This window comes from Lepidochelys kempii, chromosome 2 (genome assembly GCF_965140265.1).
Source record: "Lepidochelys kempii isolate rLepKem1 chromosome 2, rLepKem1.hap2, whole genome shotgun sequence".
NCBI lineage: Eukaryota > Metazoa > Chordata > Testudines > Cheloniidae > Lepidochelys > Lepidochelys kempii.
Window position 1 is genome coordinate 186,612,290 of NC_133257.1, and position 21,752 is coordinate 186,634,041.

General features: G+C 41.5%; 1 protein-coding gene across 6 annotated transcripts in view; it reads right to left on the minus strand.

The window, feature by feature from the left end:
• The window catches only part of FBXL2 (F-box and leucine rich repeat protein 2), a 193,916-nt gene that overhangs the window by 45,474 nt on the left and 126,690 nt on the right, over positions 1-21,752 (minus strand). For 5 of the 6 annotated variants that reach the window (XR_012157458.1, XR_012157459.1, XM_073333076.1 and 2 more), the window contains 6 exons: positions 15,303-15,397; positions 12,487-12,555; positions 12,305-12,400; positions 11,879-12,005; positions 11,610-11,684; positions 6,395-6,525 (listed from right to left, as the gene is read on the minus strand). Coding sequence is in view for 4 of the 6 variants with exons in the window: in XM_073333076.1 (XP_073189177.1) it covers positions 6,395-6,525; positions 11,610-11,684; positions 11,879-12,005; positions 12,305-12,400; positions 12,487-12,555; positions 15,303-15,397 (593 nt within the window). In the remaining 2 variants the exon portion in view is untranslated. The remainder of the gene's footprint in view (positions 1-6,394; positions 6,526-11,609; positions 11,685-11,878; positions 12,006-12,304; positions 12,401-12,486; positions 12,556-15,302; positions 15,398-21,752) is intronic. The other variant, XM_073333074.1, reaches the window with a different exon arrangement.

Below are 21,752 nucleotides of genomic sequence, written 5' to 3' on the forward strand. Positions count from 1 at the left end.
GCAAACAGAGCATGCTCCACCCCAGTGCATGACATTCTCAAGCACAGCAGGAAGCCACCCACCAGGGTCTGCTATCAGGTGAAACAGAAGTGTTTCACCACATGGGCACGCTGACAACATCAGCCACTAGACTCCATCTCCATTCCTATCCTCCTGGACTACCTTCTCCAACTTGAGATGTCGGGCCTATTTGGCTTCCAATACCCACCCTCCATTGCCTCTGCTATGGCCTACTTTGCTTACCGGTAAGAGGGATACTGGAGCAGCAGCAACCCACATGGCCTCTTATAGCCTCGGATGCGAGCTTGCGGACAATGTGCTTGTGGGTTAATGGACACTACTAAAAAAACTGTTCCGGCTCCAGCACAGGGCACACACGCACACCAACGTTTGGAATCCAAATAGGGACCACACATCTCAAAGAAAGCTCCAGTTACAGTAAATAACCTCCTCTTCTGTAGTTTTGAGCAGCTCATCATAGGTGATTAGCAATCCTTAATGAAAGCCTGGATAGAGCAAACACATAACTGGTGCGAAAATTATTTAGAATGTCAAGCATAAGGGGAAACATGTTTTAGGATCACCCATGTGTTATCCCTTTCTTTGTCTGCATACCACTTATCTTTTTTTTCAATTCTAATTATGTGTGTTACCTCTGCCTCTCACCAACCCTGCAAACCTCTTCTCTAATGCTCCATAACATAAAAACATGCAAAGTGATGGGATATGCTTTAAAAAGAAAGAGCAATCACGCAACTTACTTGCTACACATCTGGTTGAAAAGCACTGAACACTGGTGCACGGGCAGCAGTGGGTGAGAAAGGAAAAGAATGGCAATTCCACCTTCAGATTTGTTGTCCCTGGATCTAATGACGGGGTGTGGAGAGGTGAGCTAACAGCTGTCCTACTGTGTCATTCAGCTAGGGAGCCATGATGCAGACTAGGTTGGGCAATAATACTGGGGCATACTGATCACAGACATTGCACTGATAAGCATAAGGGTGAGTGAGGTTCTGATGTTGGTCTGTTTTGCTGATTGCACCAGATTTGATGCGGCGGTCTAGTGAAATCCTTTCTAGGCAGTGGCTGACATTTTCTCTGTTTATTTCTTTATACTGTGACTAGTTTTGGAGGGGGATGCAGGTGAGTGGCCATCTTAACTGGCAATGGTGTGTGACAGATACATAGATACTGGAACTGAGTTATGGTGCACTCTTGGTGAAGATCTGAGGACACTGTTTTTAGGAAACTACAATTACAGTTAAGTAATTTTCTCTTTCTTCCAAGGTAAGCATCCTCAGAATAGTCATACTCTTTGGAAACTACAGAGGTAAAGTGAGGTACCTCTGCTAAGGAAATAGAAGAAGAAAAACCAGGACAGACAGACACAGTGAGAGATTCCAAGCTATGTAAGACAAACCAGAGGGAGGAAAGAGTTGTAACTAAACTTGGAAATAAATATTATAGATTAAATTTTAATTCATTCATGACACCTGAATAGCAGTGCATAGGGAGCAGCCATGACTGCCTTGTAAGAGTAGAGCTATCACTGAAGGCTGCCTAATGTCACGTGTGTGTCAGAATGCATTTATGATTAATACAATTCTTGACTGAGATCATTCTAAATAATCCTTACACAGGTAAGGTTTAAGTAGTTGTGTGTTTCAAAGTGCTAACCATAAAGCACTACTCAGAAATGCCTCAGAATCTCATCTCCTTCCCAAGTCTACCCAGTGTAGGGTCACTGAGTAAATACTCTCTGTAATACAGGAACCCTCTTCTCTCAAAAGGGCTATATTGAACATCCATGAGCAATCCTTTATAGGCTTGTTAAGTCCATGTTCTGTGATCTTGAGCAGCTCATCATAGGTGGTTAACAACCGTTAATGCAAGGTCTAAGTGTGTGAGAGAGAGCACTATATGGCTACACCTGCCATTGTCATATGCAGTTGAACAGGAAACACAAACTATTCCCCCCTTTTCAGCTAAAGTATAGTAGATCATTGAATGCTGATTTTACTCTATTAAGTACATAGGATATTTTCTACTTAGAAGTATTGCAGAGTTGGTAATACTTGAACTGTTTTCTTCCCTTTCTCCTCAAGAGAGGGTGCATGCATTGCCAAAGCACCTTTCTGATTCATTGGATTCCTTACTCTTTCCTAAAGTAGAGAGAGAAATAGATGCTAAGAGCGTGAATAAGAAGCAAGGCACTGGCAATCATGATCTGAGTTTAATCACCATAGTACATTTTTGTTCCCAGCCTCTTGAGGTGGTCCCAGCAACTAGATTAATTGCAAACAGAGAGGAGTTGGAAAGAGCTGAGATCCAGGACATCCTGGCACACAGGCATCAAGCGGATTTAAATGTGCCTCCCCACCAAGACATATGACTCTATCTCTGCTTCCAAGATGCTTCAATGCCTCAGTCTCTGAACTGGAGTTAAACATCACCAGGGCCCTTCAGCTCATCATAGCTCTGCTTTGATGTACCAGTCTTATATGCAGTCACACTCAACTCTGCTCTCCTTGAGAATTTCTTCCATCAGACTTTACAAACCAAACTAGTTTCAGACATCTGGGGAACCCTGAAGGAGACTGTAGCGGGGTGGCCACCCGCTCCTGCCTGGAAGGGCCTAAAACAGCCCTGGGAGAAGGCTGGGGCAGGGGAAAAGCTGGGCTGATTGGCAGAGCAGCCGTAGCTGGGTGCCACGCCCCAAATGGACCAGCGGGCCTTATAAAAGTCAGGGAAGCCAGGAGCAGAGGAACTCCCTCTCTAGCCCTGAGAGGGAGGGACCTGGCTGCAGAGACCTGAATAGAGGACCTAGTTTGGAGCAGGGCTGGGGAAAGGCCAAGGGAGCCGGGGAGCTCTGGCCTAGGAAAGCCCCAGGCTGCAGGCCTGGGAAGGCCTATTAGGTACCTATTAGGGAGTTGCAAGGGCAGCCACAGGTAGGCAGAGGCAGCAGGTCCAAACCCCTCGCCTGTGATGAGTGGCTTATACTGCAGTCTGCCCCAGGAAGCAGGGGCTAGTTGGTGACTGGCAGTAGCCTAAGACTGAGGCAAGATGGGGATAGTGGAGGGGGTTCCCCTGGGAGGGGGAGACCCAGAACTGTGGGGGTACTGCCAGGGAGCAGCAGGTAAGGGGGCACCGGGATCCTGAGAGGGACATGGGGGCCAGCAGTGGTGGTGAGACACCGGCCTGAAAAGGGCGCTCCGGAGGCTGGAATGTTAATTCCCTGAGATGACCAGCAGGAGGCGCTGCCGGTGACTCTGAGCCCGAGCCCGGTTACAGAGACCAAAGCACTTGTCAGAGGATCTGACGGCTCAAAGTGATAACCTACAGCAGATCCCACACCTCATGCAAGTCATGATCATCCCTCAGGCAGTACAAAGACCAGACATGTTCACTGTTGGCAGGCATTTTGTCTGTTGAGGCATCTCTGGAAGTCAGTGTGGAGTTTCTCCATTCCTGTTAAGACAACTTGAACTAGAGGGAAAAAACCCACTAACAATAATCTGAACTGTCACCTTGGATAAGCCAAGCCAAACAAAGGCATTATGGAAGACTAGTGCAGGGTCACATCAGCAAACCAGCTGAACTTAGACAAATACCAACATTTTCTTTAAAAGAAAATAGAAAAAAATACAAAAAAATTGAATATCAGCACTTAGCTGAGGGAAGAGAGGTGGAAAGGGATATCTAACCAGGTTAGCACTAAATATAGAGCAGCTGCTCAGTGGAGTTCTGAACCATTATATGGAAAGAAAGGAAACTGGCTAGAAGTTATTGGCCACTGGATTGGGCAGGAAGTTATGTGGCACCAGCTGGTAAGGTGGAGCTTTGAACTTCTAACATCTGATCTGTCATGTGCCAGAGACGAGATCCACACAGTGGGGAGAGGGGAGCACTAACAAATGGTAATTCTGCAGAAAGCCTGAGAACAGCATGCGGAGTTGTAAGACTGATCTCTGGATAGCAAATATTCTTATAAGGCCTGCCCCTAAATTGGCCAGTGAGTAGATCAGCTGATCCAATTTTGGGAAGAGAGTTAGAAAGTTTCTGCAGGTTTTCTAGTTCTTGAAAAGATGTCATTTAGGAGGTACAAAGAAGAAGGGAGTTGTATCTCCAGTTGATTCCCCAACATGAAAATTTTAATACAGTACAATTTTAGTACATAGTCTTGAAGCTCAGTCTATGGCAATTTGCATTATCCTTACTTTGGATGAGAGACGGATCTATGGGGTTCATTTTGTCAGATTCATTTTCCTTGCTAATATCTTGTTACTGTATGAGAAATGGCTGAAGCCTGTCCCCTTGTGGCACTGAGGGAGACTAACAAGCTACAGGATAGTAAATCAAGCTTGCTTAGCTAGCAGTACATTTTATGGTGCCCCACGTTAGATGCTTCCTTACATTTTTCTTGAGAGATTTCTCATGAGAGTTGTCTTTCCCTTGAAAGGAGGAGTGTGGGACTGATAGGTATTTTAGGCCTCTTTCTTTGCCTTAGAAAGTGAGCCAGGAATGATTTCAAAGTACCTATATTTTTCTGACATCAGTTAGAGAGAGAGAGACTCAGATTTGTCCTAACTAGTGGCAATGGGTTTAGATTTTTTAAGGAGTGTGACAAACCAGTTTGAAAATACTCTTGTGACTGAAGCAAGAGCATGCATAAGCACTCATAGCTATTTGCATAAGCAGTCAAATTTGGATCAGATACAGACATTGACTTGAGGAGAGTCTTTGTAAATTAAACAAAAGCTCTTTTTTTTTCCTACCGATCACGTTAAAAATGAACTTGGCAGAATGTGCATGGTAATTACACACAATACTGGCATCCAAATATAGTTTGTCAGAATTCTTTTTGATACAAAGTTTACTGATATATATATTTTCCCTAATGGTCCACAATTAAAGTTTAATTGGTCAGCATCCCTAAGAACTGTTATGACTCTTGAATCTGTTTCTGTCATAATTAAGGTTTTAACTTCATCTTAAGAAGCTTAATATTTTTGTATTAAAAAATCAACCTTTAATTAAAAGTGTAAGATATTTTCCTTTTGAGTTGCCCCATAACAGAAATCTTCTTCATGACTAGGGTGGAGGCAGATATCCATTTCTGCGTTAAACAGATTCTTCAAAATATTGAGAAATGAGGATTAACTGTGCAGTGTTACCATACACTATCAAATAGCTATATTTCACTCCTGAGACGGCTGCATTTTCGTGGTTCGTGAAATAAAATCTATGTTGGAACTGCCCATAATTGCAGCACCTAACATGCACATAGAGGTTTGTGGCTTGAGATTACTCTTAATACCATTTATCACTTTAAGAAAAGTAGGGAACCCAAGGAAAGGAAACTATAGTGAATACTTACCCTTTAGAGAAAGTTTCCTTAGCATTAAGAGTTACATGAAATTATTTTGGTTCATATAGTGGGCAAAGTGCAGCTAATACCACTATAATATAAAAAGTTAACAGCAAATTTATATTGTTTCTGAATTGGCAGATAATTTACTTATAGTAATAACATTATGAAGATAAATTCAGATATACTGAACCAGATTATTTTCCTTGTTCCAGACCCTCTGTGTTGCTCTGGTGGTGTAAAGGGGCCAAAAGCAAAAACATCTCTAGAGCTGAGCATTGTCCCATTGTGGGAGAATCACCAGCTGGCTTTAGGGCAGGCACGGCCAACACCTGTGCCATTCCCACTGCAACCCTCAGCGTAAGGGCATTACAATCTGAAGGAGGGAGAGGTGTAGCCCAAGTGCTACTATACTGTAGCTATTCTTGGCTGGCATATTGGACCTAAAGGCTGTTCTAAGTACACTAGTGCCAGGAAAGAACAAGACAGAGGATCAGGGAGTTGCAACTAGCTTCATTTTGAGCCACCCCACCTCAGCTGTGCCCATCAGATACTGGGTATAGATGACAATTTAGCCCATTGTGCATTTAAGTCTAACAGTGCTGGGCAGCATAGCATACTAATGGCAAAACACACCTAAAATGTCACCTTAGTGTAGTTCTAGTTAAGTATTTCAGGTATGATTAACAGTACTATTTGTAAGGCAAAAGAAGAAGATACCGAGCCATAAAATGTAGTATCTATTGGACAGATCCTCAGCTCATGGAAATTGTCATATGACAACTCACAGCAGCTGAGGATCCTTTGTATGTATCTATGAAGTAATATAGAGTCAGTTAGTAACTGTGACTTAATTCTTTTTCCTCTTTTCACATGATATGCAGGGGTTGGGGTTTTGCCCTGATGCTGAACACCCTTAACTCCAATGGAAATCAATGGAAGTTGAAGGTGCTCAGAATTTCATAGGAGAAACTTAATCTCCCAGGATCAGGCCAATGAGGAATACAAAAATTGTGACATACTCACTTCAATCTCGGACAGTTTAGACCAAGGGCTGTGAGAGAAGCATCTGTAAGGTTGCTACAACCAGAAATACACAGTGACTGAAGTCTGTGGCATCCTCTACAAATTTTTACAATGCCTTCATCTGAAATTTGCTGCAACAAATAAAAAAGGTTGAAGTTTATCCTGCTATCAAGTAATTTGTCTAGGAATAAAAATAGAGCCATGCAATATGACATCAGATCAACAGTGTGCAACCATGATAAGTTGTCTATTTTCATCCACAAAACATCAGCAGGAAATCACACACCAGGAAAGCACACACTGCTTCTTTGAGACAACCACCACACAGGATTCCTGCTCACCCACATCTTTTTGTAGATTTGAGATTCTGTTCTAAGGCAGTGTGAAGCTAGGTTTTCTCCCATCGTTGGCATGGTTTTCATATGGTAAATATTTTAATTTACAATCACATGCAGTTTGTATTTTTAGGGGAGCTTTTCCTTCCCACAAATTTAGGGATTAACTAAGAAATGTCTAGAGGGAGTTGAGGCACTAGCAGTTAGAATGAAAGATGAGGGAGGGGCTCATGCCCAATGCCACAGACTGCCAAAAACTAACAGCGATTACCACCTGTCTTGCACTGGGGATGCAAAACCCAAGAGTGGGAATCCTATAGTATGGTATCTTCAAAGAAACAGAATTACAGGTCAGCAGCTATTCCTTATCCCCATTTTACAGAAGGTATGTTGAAATACAGAGATTTGCCCCAAATTACCCAGGAAGCCTGCAGCAGACCCAGGAAAAGAACCTAGACCTCTCATTTCCCTGTCCTTTGAGTTAATCTTTCATTATAGTGTTCTGGTTTAGCCACTCTGATAGAGAGAACTAACTTATGTTCTGAATTGCCTGCTGTTGAATTTGCATGGTCATTTTCTGAAACAGGCATAATTGAAAACAGCTCCTCAATACTAGTTGCATGCATGATATGAATAGTCTTCTAGGACACAATGAAAGATTATAATATTTAGAAACAAGATGAATTGTGTCAGTTCTTCTGGATCCTCCTGTCTGAAAGAAGTGTTTTTCCTACTTTGGTAACTTAACATCTTCCAAATAAATTATCCTTTGTGTTAATACAAGCTCATTCCTCTTTTGATTGTCATTCCCATGTGATGAAAACAGTGATTTCTCCTGCCTTTTGAGATGACTGTGTTTATTGTTTTTATGAGCCTATCATCTAGATATGTTTATATGACCTTATTTCTGAAGCTAACCACTACCACAAACATTACTTTAGGTAGCAAAAAAAAACCCAAAACCAAAAACACCCCAAAAAACAGTCTTGGAACTTAGATTAGCACAGCCCAGAAAGATATGCATTGGTAATATACTATATTTTCCCATCTGAAAACCTGAAGCAGTTTTCATGATTCCAGAATACTAGCAGATTAAAAAACAGGTACACCTCATAGCTACACCTGATGTAAATCCCCCTGGATCCACAGACAGGAGAATAGATTTTAGAGTTTCCATCTTGAACCATTTTAATTTGATAAACATATTGAACCATTTTAGACTTAATATTGGTCCTGCACCTTCTGGCATTGTGGCAAGAGTGTATATCTTAAATTCTTGACTGAATGGCTCCTACTATTTTACTTGGCGCCAACGATCTAGAATTTTTCTTATTTTTGTCTTTGAAAATGATATTATTGTGACAGTAGTAAGAAGATAATTGAACTTGATTCGGTGACCACTGGAGAAGGATACATTAATCCTACATTAATTTGTAAACCAAACCCCCTCTCTCTGAAATTATCCAAGATTTCACAGCACCTAGTTCCTTTTCATGAAAGAGCATAATTAAATCCACAGTGCTCATAAAGATGTTTGCAATCCACAGACCATATAAATTCTAAATACAATACCTCTTGAATATGAGGTATAATAATAATCTCCATGGGCAATGCCAGTTCACTTTATTACCAAGTCAATGCCATGCTAACTTCCAAGAACCACAAAAATGAACCTGCAATCTTGTTAGGGATGGATCGCACTTCTGAGTTTAGTAAGCTCCATAGTGCTAACCTGTGAACCATGTAAGCAACAGGCTGCACCAGTACCTCTGAAAACATGCTTCATAGCAGTAAGCTATTGAGCCAGATTCTTCAAAGCAGTGCAAAACCACCAGTCCAATATGCCCCAAAATTGACAACCAGCTTACGGAGAATTACCCTACTGTAAAGGTAATCTTCCAGTGACAGAGTCAACGTAGGGGCTCTTATAAAACTCATACTTTCAAGTACTAATACAGCAGAGAAGATGAGCGGGCATGGAATGTCATGCACTACACTGGATCTTCAGCAGCACTTTGGGGCCCCCTGTGGCTGTTGTAACCTAGTGTAAGTTAGCACAGAATTCAGACAAGTCCAGTTGTCACCAACCAGTCGATCACAATCGACTGGTACATCCTGGAGACTCTCCCAGTCAATCACGATCTCTGGCCACTAAAAGTCCGGCAGTGCAGCGGAGCTGTCTCTACGGCAGGCTCCCTGCCTGCCCCAGCCCCATGCCCTTGCGGCCCCAGGGGAGAGAGGGGACAGGGGAATCTGTGTGCTGTTCCTGCCTGCAAGCACCACCCCCGCAGCTCCCATTGGCCGTGAACGGGGAACTATGAGCAATGGGAGCTGCGGGGATGGTGCCTGCAGAGAGGGGCAGTGTGCAGAGCCATGTACCTCTTCCTGAAACCAAACTCCTTTCCAGAGCTTGCACCCCTCATCCCCTCCTGCACACCAACCCCCTGCCCCAGGCTCAGCCTAGAGCCCCCCCCACATGCCGAAGCCCTTGACCCCAGGGCAGAGCCCACACCCCCTCCTGAACCCCAACCCCCTGCCCCAGCCCACTGAAAGTGAGTGAGGGTTGGGGGAGAGTGAGTGACGGAGAGGGAAAGGATGGAGTGAGTGGGGCAGGGCCTCAGGGAAGGGGCGGGGTAGATCCTGGGTTGCACTTAAATTCAAAAAGTGATCTTGTGAGTAGAAAGGTTGGAGACCACTGAGCTAGTCTAACAGTTGCTGAGGGACCAGCCTGCACAGAGCTACATCAAGACCAGGTAAGGCCCCCAAACTGGTGCTCCATGTAGGCTAGCCACATCCCAGGATCTGGCCCATTGTTTTGTGAAGCTTCTTAATTCCTTGAATCAGAATATTTGTCTTACTGAGGTTTACAATCTCTGCGGATGTATTATGCTACTTGAACTAAAGATATTTGATTTATGAAGCTTAGAAACTATTCCATGAAGCTTCTAAACACTTGTGGTGAATGCATATTCATTCAATCAAATTTAGTTTTATAAATTTTATTTATTCTGCTTTTGAATGCAAAGCTTTTAAGTTCTTTGAAGCGTACCTCTTGGATTAGAAAGGTTATCCCAACTCTTCAAGCAGCAATTGAAGAATCTCTACATTCTGCAGAACTCCAGAAGTTCAAATAGTCAAATTAGCCACCCAATCTTAAAAAAATAGTCCTATGCATTAAATCTTACAGAGGACAAAAAAATCAATTATGAGGGTCCCATTTTAGAAGCCAGATTGCCAAAGAATACTGAATTATTTTTGAGTTTGAATTCAGATCCCATATAGGCTGAAGAAATAGTGGAACGGTGATATCACAAAAGTTTAGACACTGAATGTTTAGCAGCTGAGCAACTGAGAGGGACAGATTCTTAGTCAGACTTCTTGGGTTTTGTTGTAGTAACATCTAATTATGTGACTAACATTTTAGATGCAGAAAGATTGTTAAAAGCTTCTATACCCTTGTCCCTTCAGTTAAGATGTTAGAGTTCACAATAAACAACCATGAGACCTCCCAGAGGTCCTGCAGCAAAATCAGATTCAAACAGAAAAAAAAAGTTCAGACCTCCTTTATATGGCAAATAAAAAAGGAGAAAAGCTCCATTTCCAACCTGAACCTTTAAAGAAAATAAGCATGCAAAACTTCAAGAAGAAATGGATAAGTTGTTTTTGCTGTTTTTTAAGAAAGTTAGAGACTGAAAGAAGTAAGGATTGTAATGGAAATTGCCTCACCGTCACAACCTAGACATTCATCTCATGGAAGGCACAAGCTCTGCATTCACAAAGTTTTTAACTACTGCAAGACTTCTAATATAGCTTATAATGTTTGCAGTGTTCTAAGATATTTAAGACTTTAGCATCTAATAAGTCCACAATTTCCCATCAAACCTTAATACAAATGGTCCCATGCTGGAGTACTCATTGAGGAATAATGAATAAAACAGATTTGAAGGTTTCAGACCAAGTAGTTTTTGTGATATGCTCTTGCAATAAACAGCAGAAAACTTTTTCAAAAGTAAAAAACTACAGTTTTTCATAGTTCTGTAACCAAAGAACGGATGGGCCAATTCACCTCCCGTTTCTCTCTCTCTTTTTTTTTTTTTTTTTTCAGTTCTCTTCTCTGAAAGTAACCATTAGAAATTTCAGGCAAAAAGGAGACTTCCCCCATCTTACAGAGTTAGATTGGAGTAAATCAGGCTTATAAAATGATACCATCAAACAAATATATTTTCAGTGCAGTGTGGGATGCACTGAATTAGATAAACAGCAGCAATTTCCATTCATAGGTAAATGAGCAACATTATGTTGAGAATATATGCTTTTCTCTCCTGCTATCAAGGACTGTCCTGACATAATCTAGCAACTGTAATGCTACTAGATATTTTTTTTTAAACTATCCAGCACACAAGAATGTGTTTAGCACCTCATAGACATGGTCTCTGCCCAAAGAACTTACAATTAAAAATGGACCACAGATGACAGACTTTGGGGCTTGGGGCCTGGAAGAACAGGATAACATAACATCAGTAAGACTGCATGGTTACTTTGATTGTATACAGTCCATGGTAGTTGACTGATTCCAGTTACTAGTTAAAAGCTAAAGCTATCTACAACTAAAAATAATGGAATGCCAAAGGTTCCAAATCTTCATTCAGCTGTGGAAATATTCAGCTGGTTTATGGCCTCCAGGCAGCACAGGCCATGTTCCACTCAGCTATTTTATCAACACTGTGACTGAAATATTCTGTGACTTGTAGAAACGTGCTGTCCCAACTATGCAAAAGCATAAGACTTGAATTCATCAATGTCTGAAAAACATTTTGAGATCCTTAGATAAAAGGTGCTATAAAAGTAGAATGGACTCTTTCAAAGCTTAAAATACATACTGTGCATGACTGCAAGTTCAGGATTATAAGTTCACGACAGTGATTTTGAATGTGTTTCAGTGCTTCGTCTTCCAACTGTATTAATGAAAAAAAATAGCAAGAAAGGCATTAAAAGTTAAAAGCACTACAAATGTACACACCTTATAGTGTTAAAAACAAAAAGACACTAAAACAAAAACATCATCATCTAAATTCAGGGAGGTTTTCAAAATACCAAAATATAAAGTGTACTCCTAAAGGATTATCTTGACACGCAAGCAGTTATGTACCTGTGTGCAACCTCTAAGAAACAGTGCTTTTAGTCCACTGCACCCTTTCACCAGTGCTTCAATACCATCCTTCGTAATCTGATCACACCAGGAAAGATTCAAATGTTCCAGATTTCTGCAACCCTCACTGGGAGAATTTAAAAAAATGCATAAAGTTAAATCCAACCTTAGAATGGTGATAACAGTGAAAAACCCAAATGAAACACGGTGTTACAAATTCATGATGGAGAACTGTGCCAGGGCTCTACAGAAAAGACATGGGAAAAGACCACACATAAGCACTATACATTACACCTTTAGAAATGCTAGGTATAGTGCATATATGAGGCTGATACATAGTATTAAGTTTCAAGACATATTGAGAAATTTGTGATTTCAGTAAAATGTTCTTCAAAATAGTTTTTTAACATGAATAAATATTCTTACCTTAAACCTTTCAAAGAGCTGTTTGTAATAGATACACACGATGTCAGATCCAGATGTTTCAGCTTGGAACAGAATTTGCTAAGGCTATAACACGTGCTGCAAAACAGCAGACACTCTAAAAATATCTTCAGCTACTTCTCTTTTCAAATTTCACTATCACATGAAAAAAGCTTTTCACCTACCTGTCAGTAATTTTTGTACATCCGTTTAGATTTAAATGTTCAATGTTTCTACAGTTCTGTGCAAATGTCCTAAAACAGCAATAAAAAGTTAATGAAATTTTATATGGAGTAAGTTATAATTGAGCCACTAGAGCGCACTCTCCCCTCAACCTCTTCTAAAATACAGAAACAGCCAACAACCTTGAGATGTGGGCCACAAAGTAAATTTCAGATCAAATTGTCACAGGGGCTGCTTCTTTCTTTTGCCAGAGTTCTTTTGTAAGTTTTTGTCTCTGTTAACTGGCAAAACCAATGTAGTTCCTATCATTTTCCCTCAAACTTGATTTTAGGGAGAAGTCTACTTCTGTTGTCTCCTAGATCTGTCCTGCTTTACACCTATTAACTCAAAACATTAACAGGAATAGGAGAGAGCAAGTATCACCACATTTGGATATTTGACTCTAGTTAAGCCGCTGGGCAGAGGATCACTCATTTTTCTGTTGTATTACTGAATCCTCAAATGGGTCACATTAGGGGCCGATCCTTCCTAAGTCAAAGGGAAGTGAAGATGCCCAGCAGTCTACAGGATGAGGCCCTGAAGCTACTGGATTATCCATGTAGGTCCCCTAGACCTATACTTTGGTCATTCATAAACTATAATATATGCAACTGGATGAAGTACTACCATCAGCTGGGTCTGAATTGTAAAGATGATTGTTGTCACTATCGTGTTAAAAACCTGTATAGAACATTACCCTAATTACCTGGAGGAAATACATAAATATCAGACTGCACAGATGAAAAGAAAATTTACAGCTACACAGCCTTTGAGAACAGTATTTTTATATCTAGGTTTCCTCCAACTTTATTAATTTTATGGGCACAGTTGGAGGCACACACACAAGAACAGCTCTGCCTGGAGTTTTGCCTTGGTTAACAGATGCAACTACACACACCGCTGGTAATAGTTGCTGGCTCTCCAATGTGGATTGAAAACAAGGGGGTTGGGGGAGAGAAGAAACAGCTGGTAGTTATATGGTTGATAGTTTCCACTTGAATCGTCAAAACGGCTATTCCAAAGTTTAAGTATTTACTGGAGGGAAACTTACATTTATGAGACAAACGAGACTTCTGTAGATTACTCTCAACATTTTCTCCAGTCTGCAATAAACTGTAGGAATAGTAAACCTATTGGGAAAATTGTGTCCTGCAAAACCCATGTGTGGATACAGGTACCTCAACTAAGCAATATTTATGCATCTGACACCTCTTTCAGTGACTGGGAATTATTTTTAACATAAGCATGGTAAAACAAAAGGGGTGAGAAAGCAGATCTGAAAACAGAACAGCACTTCCTAACTATTTCCCTAAAGAAAGCTTAGATCACTTACTATTTACTGGATTTTCTCTGACTTAGAGTGTATACAGACTACTCCTTTTCCCACTAGTTGCTGTCACCAGTGCAGCTCCACCAATGGTAGTCACTGTGGAAACACTAGGGTACGCGGGCCACCAGCATGTAAACCATGTCATCTAACTCTCTGTTATTTCCTGTTTGCATCATTTACTTGAATGAGCTCATGAATATTCTGTGTACTTCTTTAATTTATCTGTATAACCTCATACATCTTTTCAGCACCTGCCTGTAATCTGAACCACAAATAAACAGTTATAAATGTCAACACTGTTAGTATTCATAACAGGGAAGGGGCGGGGATGGTAGGGAACCTGATTCTCTCAACAAATCCCAACATTTGAAAAAAGACTAAACCAGCCTCAGGATTTGAAGAGACTCAGTGAGGTTATTTAAGTACTCTTAAATGAAATTATGGCCCATCTCACTTCTCTGCTATGGGCCTCACGGCTCATCCAAATGGAAGCACACTAAGATGTCAAAGTTACAGTGCAGATAATTGACATAAAGTAAGTTATTCCAGAAGGATAAGAGCTTCTCACTGGAAAAAAAAAATAAGGAAAAACTAAGGTTTCCTCTTGAGAATATTTTAGTAAATTATAAAGTTATTCAGTTTTTAAAACAGTTGCAAAGGTTGAAAAAGTTTCCAGACATCTTCATAGAGAATATTAATGTTAGGTTTAACTGGTCTTTTCCTTTCCTTTTTATGCTCTGGAAAACAAGCTTTCCTTTTATAAAACATGGCTTTTTTCCTTAAAAGACGTTGTTTTGTTCCTACATGATTTTTGTTGTAAGTTTTATATTTTTATTGATTCCAACATAATTTTTCATTTTAAATAGGAAATTTTTGACTGATTCCAGCAATAACTTTGTTTTACAAAGCAGAGCATGTTCTATTTGAAACAGAAAATTTGGTTGCTTCTTGTTTTTTCCCCTACTCTTTATAAAGAAATTCTGTTACTAGTATGGGTTTTTCATTTTGAAAAGAATGCATTGTTTCTTGCCAACTCTTTTTTTTATGTTGAAAAGAAAATTTGGTTGGTTCTATATATGGCTTAGCTATTTAAAAGCAACAAGGCTTCTATTGAGAAAACACAGTTTATCTTTTAAGACTAGTCATGAAAAGGAAAGAAATAAACTGTTCACCACGAATTTGTTGAATACTTACTCCAGAAAACTTTTTTTTTCCAGGTGCAAACAACTAGTCAGCAGAAATATGTTCCATTGTTAAGCATTTAAAATATTCAAAATCAGTAATAGCTGGGAAAACTAAAAATGATCTCTCACTCTTCTCGTTACTTAATTCATTTCAAGAAAATATTAACTATTCTCTGCCCAAACTGGAATTCACATTGAGTGATTACATTAAGTCAGAAAGATTTGTACAAAGATGTCTAAATCAAGTTGTGGATAGATTACTTACTTCAAAGCGGAGTCTCCAACACCAAGACATCCTCTCAAACTAAGCTGTCTCAGGAACCCACCACACCTTTTGGAAATATTTTCCACCACACGACCCTTAAACCATATAAAAGTAAAGTTTTAATAAATGCTGTTTTGACACACCTAATATTATAAACAAATATGAAATCTCAATGCTGAGTTCCCACCCCTGCCATCCTCCTCCAGAAGGAGATTTCTAAAGTATGTAAGGAAAAAAGTACTTCTCACTAAAGATCTGTACCAACTCCAATTGAAGTAAATGGCCAAACTCCTGCTCACTTCAGTGGTTTTGGACTGAGACTTCAGGCAATCTGGTGAAAAGAACTACTATTTGCTTCAGCAAAACTCAATGGTAATATATTGCTGAAACAGTTTTTTGAAACAGATACTTGTACACTTAGGCCCCAATCCTGCAAACACTAATGCACATTAGTCATCTCATTGAGTTATTATATATTTAAGACCTTGTCTACACTACAGCACTGCAGCTGTGCTCCTGTAATGCCACATGGTAAACATTTCCTACAGCAACAGAAGGGATTTTTTCACTGTAGCTAATCCGCCTCTCCAAGCGGCAGTTCCTAGGTCGACAGAAGAATCCTTCCTTTGACCTAGCCGCATCTACTGCGGGAGTTAGGTCAGCTTAACTATGGGGCTCACACCTGTGTTTACAAAATCTGATTATTACTGCTAAGCTTAGGTTTAAGTCCTCAAAGATACACATACTTTATACACCTCTCTGCATTTCTAAACTTACAGGCATTTGCTCCAGAACACTATTTATTCATGTCTCTCTACTGAATGGCATGATTCAACATGCAGACTGAAAATAGCATTACCGTTAAAAAATGCCCCTTAAAGAGAATTATGGTATTACACCCCTCTCTTCCACCCTGATTTTTTTTTTTTAGTGGGGAGGAGGGTGATACATTAGTTCAGCGGTTCTCAAACTGTGGTTTGGGATCCCAAAGTGGGTCTCAACCCTGTTTTAATGGGCATGGGCTGCTGTTAGACTTGCTGGGGTCCAGGGCTGAAGCCCAAGCCCAAGCCCCACCACCTGTGGCTGAAGTCCAAGCCCCACTGCCTAGGGCCAAAGCCCAAGGGCTTCAGCCCTGGATGGCGGGGCTCAGGTTACAGGCCCCCTGCCTGCCTAGGGCTGCAGCCCTAGAGCTTCAGCTTTGGCCCCCAGCCTGGGGTGCTGGGACTCGGGTGGGCTCAGGCTTCGGTCCCCCCCTCCTGGGGTCGTGTAGTAATTTTTATTGTCAGAAGGGGGTCGCGGTGCAATGAAGTTTGAGAACCCTACATTAGTTTATACCAAAAGGCAGAAGCATTATATATTGTTGACCACACCACCACTTTGCTAAGTACTTACTAAGTGGAATAATTTTAAGGGAGCAATTAAAACTTTAATAACTATAGAAGCCAAAATAAATATAATTACAAAATTGATCATTTTATTTATTAAACAAATGTATATTTAAGTGCACAAGAAAAGCAAGCATTTTTAAAAACAAAACATTTAAAAATTAGAGCAGATCAAATACACAAAGGTTTTATGTTCCTTCTCTATCTTGAAAGGAAGTTATACTGAAATACGGGCAAACAGACAACTTCCCCAAATACAGTATTTTTAATATTTTATTATTCACTGCTAATCCAAAAGTACTGGCTAACATTATGTGAAAACATTTTACTCTATTATGAGGCATCATTTCTCATTGTTAAGCAACAGAATGTTTAAATTCTATACGATTTCTAGAGTAAAGACGACAAACTAAATTTGATAATACACTTCCTGAGATGCTCTGATTTTTTAATCTAGGCTCAGATTAGTCACAACTGCTTCCTAACTGAAGCTAATTACCTCTAATGAAAAGAAGAAAAAACATCACCAAAATAAACGGAATATAGTGTAGATACATAAACCACGAAAATGCACAAATGCCAACTGTAACATGTAATTATTGAAGAAAAAGCTCCAGAACAATAATATTTCAGATTTAATCTAAAGTTAAAAGATGCACAAATAAAAATATATTTTAAATTTTCCAAACCCAACTGTTTTAGGAATGTTCAAAATATTACCAACTAAGCTGTATATGGTTGGCCACAGAGTTGTGAACCAATAGGTCATAATGACATGGCCCCAGAGTGCTCATTGTGTACAATGCTTAAATTGAATTATAAACCTCATACTAAAAGTTGCCTCATGATGAAAGTTATTAAAAATATGTTGCATCAGTTATTGATTCTGTATTGAAAATATCTTTCAGATAAGAGAAAGGCAACATATAGTTCTTCTTGAAATACAGTCCCACTTCATTAGTGGCCTCAAAGTATAGATTATGGATCTACAAATTTAAATATATCCACATGATTTTTAACACGACTAGCTATAATTACTGCCTTGTGGGACAAACTTTCAAAAATATATTCTAAAGACTTACCTGAAATTTTGCACACGAATTTTCATGACTAAACTTGCATATGTAAAAACCATATTTGTCTGCACAAACCTGGTATGTCTAACTACCCAATCTGGATACACAAAAGCTTAGACAAGAAAACATCGGAATGGCCATACTGGGTCAGACCACTAATTGATCTAGTGGACTATCCTGTTTTTTAACAGTGGCCAACGCCCAGATGCTTCAGAAGGAACGAACAGAACAGGGCAATTATTTAGTGATTCCATCCCTTGTTGACCACTCCCACCTTCTGGCTGTCAAGAGGTTTAGGGACACCCACAACATGGGGTTGCATCCCTGACCATCTTGGCTAATAGCTGTTGATTGGACATACCCTTCATGAACTTCTCTAATTCTTTTTTGAATCCAGTTAAACTTGACCGTCACAATATCCTCTGGAAACGAGTTCAACAGATTGACTGTGCAGTGTGTGAAGTACTTCCTTATGTATATGAATTTTATTGGGGGACCCCTGTTTTTTGGGGGGGAGGTATTTAAAGGGATAACAACACTTCCTCCACACCATTTCTAATTTTATAGACCTCTAGCAAATCCCCTCTTAGTCTCTTTTCTAAGGTGAACAGTTCAGAAGAGGGGGTTCAGGGAAAATTTTCTTTCAGGATGGGGTCTGCATCAAGTATGGCCTTCAAACAACCCCTAATCTCTCCAAGCTCATCATCAGAAGCAAGCTCCACCCAGAGAGGGACACATCAACTCAAAGTGGCACCACACCCTGCCAGAACAACAGATGCAAACCCTGCAGACATATCTCCACAGCTACAACGATCAACAGCCCCCCCTCGCCCCCCCCCACACCTTTCAAGATCCATGGGTCCGACACATCCTTATCAAAGCATTTGGTGTACCTCATCCAGGGCTCTAACTGCCCCAATAGCAACTATGTGGGTGAGACCAGACAATCACTATGCTCTCAAATGAACTCACACAGAAAATTGATAAAAGACAAAAACACTGTCACTTGTGGGTGAACACTTTTCATAAAGTGATCACTCTGTACCTGATCTATCAGTCCTCATCCTAAAAGAAAACCTGCACAACACTTTCAAAAGATGAGCCTGAAAGCTTAAATTCATAACTTTGCTAGACACTAAAAATCATAGACGGAATAGAGACACTGGGTTTATGACTTACTACAACAAACTGTAACCCACCAACAACTCCCACCCCCAGTTATGTCTCTCCTCTCCCCTTCCCTTTCCTCCCTATAAATGGAGGAGTGTTAACAGGCCTCTTCACCTTGAATAATCCCTTGAAATGTGAGTTATCTGCTTATGCTAAACAGTCTGTTCAAATACTTGTATTTGGCAGTGACACTTTGAGTCAGTTTCCCAGACCTGAAGAAGAGTTCTCTGTAAGCTTGAAAGCTTGTTTCTCTCACCAACAGAAGTTGGTCCAATAAAATATATTACCTCACCCATCTTCCCTTTCCAATATCCTGGGATCAATACAGCTACACCACCACTGCATTATGTGGAGTAATTTTGTACTGTCTTCAAACTTCGTCACCTCCCTATTTATGCCCTTTTCCAGAACATTTATGAGGAAGGCTGCGTGTCTGTCACGGAAGTCACGGATTCCATGACCTCTGTGACTTCTGCAGCAGCCAGTGTGACTGGCTCTGGGGCTCAGGCAGCCCCTGGGCCAGCAGCAGCAGTTTGGCTGTGGGAGGGGGCTCAGGGCAGGGGCAGGGGCTTGAGATTCGGGGCAATGCTTACCTCGGGGAGGGGCTCCCCAGAAGTGGCCAGCATGTCCCTGCAGCTCCTAGGCGGAGGGGTCAGGGGGCTCTGCATGTTGCCCCTGCCTGCAGGCACCGCCCCTGCAGCTCCCCTTGGCTGCAGTTCCCAGCCAACGGGAGCTGCGGAGACGGCACTTGTGGCGGGGCCAGCACATGGAGCTCCCCTAGCCTTCCCTCCCCCTAGGAGCTGCAGGGACATGCTGTCTGCTTCCAGGGAGCTGCATGGAGCCGGGCAGGGAACCTGCCAGCCCTGCCAACCATGCCTCCCAGCACCAGCAGGGGTCCCAGCCTGCATGCCGCAGCCTGCCCCCGCCCCCAGCACCAGCAGGTGGTTCCGGGCAACCTCCTCCAAAACGTGCGGAGCTCCTGGATGCTCTCCCAGAGCACCCGCAGCCCCCTAGCCCAAGTTTTAGTTAGGGGTATACAGTACAAGTCATGGACAGGTCATGGTCCATGAATTTTTGTTTCCTGCCCGTGACCTGTCCATGACTTCTACTAAAAATATCTGTGACTAAAATGTATCCTTATTTATGACTAAGGCTTAGTTTTTGTCATGCATATTTTTAGTAAAAGTAACGGACAGGTCACAGGCAATAAAGAAAAATTCATGGAAGCCCGTGGCCTATCTGTGACTTTTACTAAAAACATGCATGACAAAATGGGGAGTTGGGGGGGTCCCCACACCACCTCGGGGGGGTCCCCCACTGCTTGTGGCTCCAAACTCGGGACACCCCCGCCGTCCACGGTGGCTGGGAACTCTGGGGCAATCCCGCCACATGCAGCAGCGTGGAGCTTGGGGCCCGCACAGTTCCCAGGCACCACGGGCAGCGGGGGGCCTTGTAGCTCCCATACGCCGCAGGCTCAAGTCACAGAGGTCAAAGAATTCTAATAGATTGGTGAGGCATGATTTCCCTTTACAAAAGCCGTGCTGACTCTTCCCCAACATATCGTGTTCAGCTGCGTGTCTGATAATTCTATTCTTTTCCACAGTTTTAGTCAATTTGCTTGGCACAAGCTTAGAGGATGAATTAAGGCCCCTTTGAAAGACTATGCTGCAGTGATGATCTGTAAACAGGTGAATTAAGCTTTTGTGGGGCCCAGGGACAGAGCAAGTGGCGGCCCCTCCCCACCCCTTCTGCCTGCAGTCCCCCCACCAGGGAAATAGGGTTGGGGCACGGGGACTTGCCCTGCTCCGCCCAACCAATGCTCCTGCCGAGGAGTGGGGTTGGGGCGCGGGGACTTCCCCCACCTGCACTGCGCTCTTGTCAGGGAGCAGGGTTGGGGCACAGGGGGCTTACCCCCACTTCCCGGCAGGAGCGCCAGACAGGCTGAGTGGGTTGGGGTGCAGGTGAGCCCATTTTTCCGGAGCCCCCAATTGGCCGGGGCCCCTGGGAACAGGCCCTGTTGACCCAGTAGCTAATCCGTCACTGTCTTCAAATGTATTTAAAAACAGACAGGCAGTTTCAGTATTAAGAATTAAACGCCCTGAATAAAACATGAGGTATTTTGGCGCATTATTTTAAATTTACTTTTTTCCTGATGTTTGTTTATGAGACCAGCAAAGTGCAATTCCCTCACCATCGCCAGCTAGCATTCAGCACCACACCCCAGCACACACTCTTTGGCATAAGATTGATAAATCCTTAAGACAGACGCTTATAAAGGTAAGGTAGTCTATTTTTTTTTCCTCTGGTATTATGTATACAAGACCAATATGTATATTTGTTTTATACATTAAAAAACAGTGTACTATCTTAACCCAATGGCAGACTCAAGTCTTTGATATTGTTCGATGGTGTATATGATGCCAACAAGGGCATATTGTGAAGTTATGCTGAGCAAAAAGATCGTGTGTACAGGGACTTTGCAATTTGTGGTCCTCAAACACAGTAATCCAAACAGATGCTGTTTTGAGATGGAAAGACATCAAAAGAGCTGTATTTCTTCTTCTGAGATCACTGGCCCTGGGTGGGTGTCTGTTTAATATTCTATTAAAACTACTTTTAAAAAGTTTTTTTAGTGTGCCTTAGATAAACAGTGAATAAATGAATTAAAAGGTAAATTTAAATTACTATTGAGCTGAAATTCAAAGTATAGCAGCCACTGTATTGTTCTAAATCTAAATGATAAAGGGATAATCTATACTGAAAATCAACTACATCCTGCGACCAGGTTATAACATGGTTGTCCCAGGACACATCAAGAA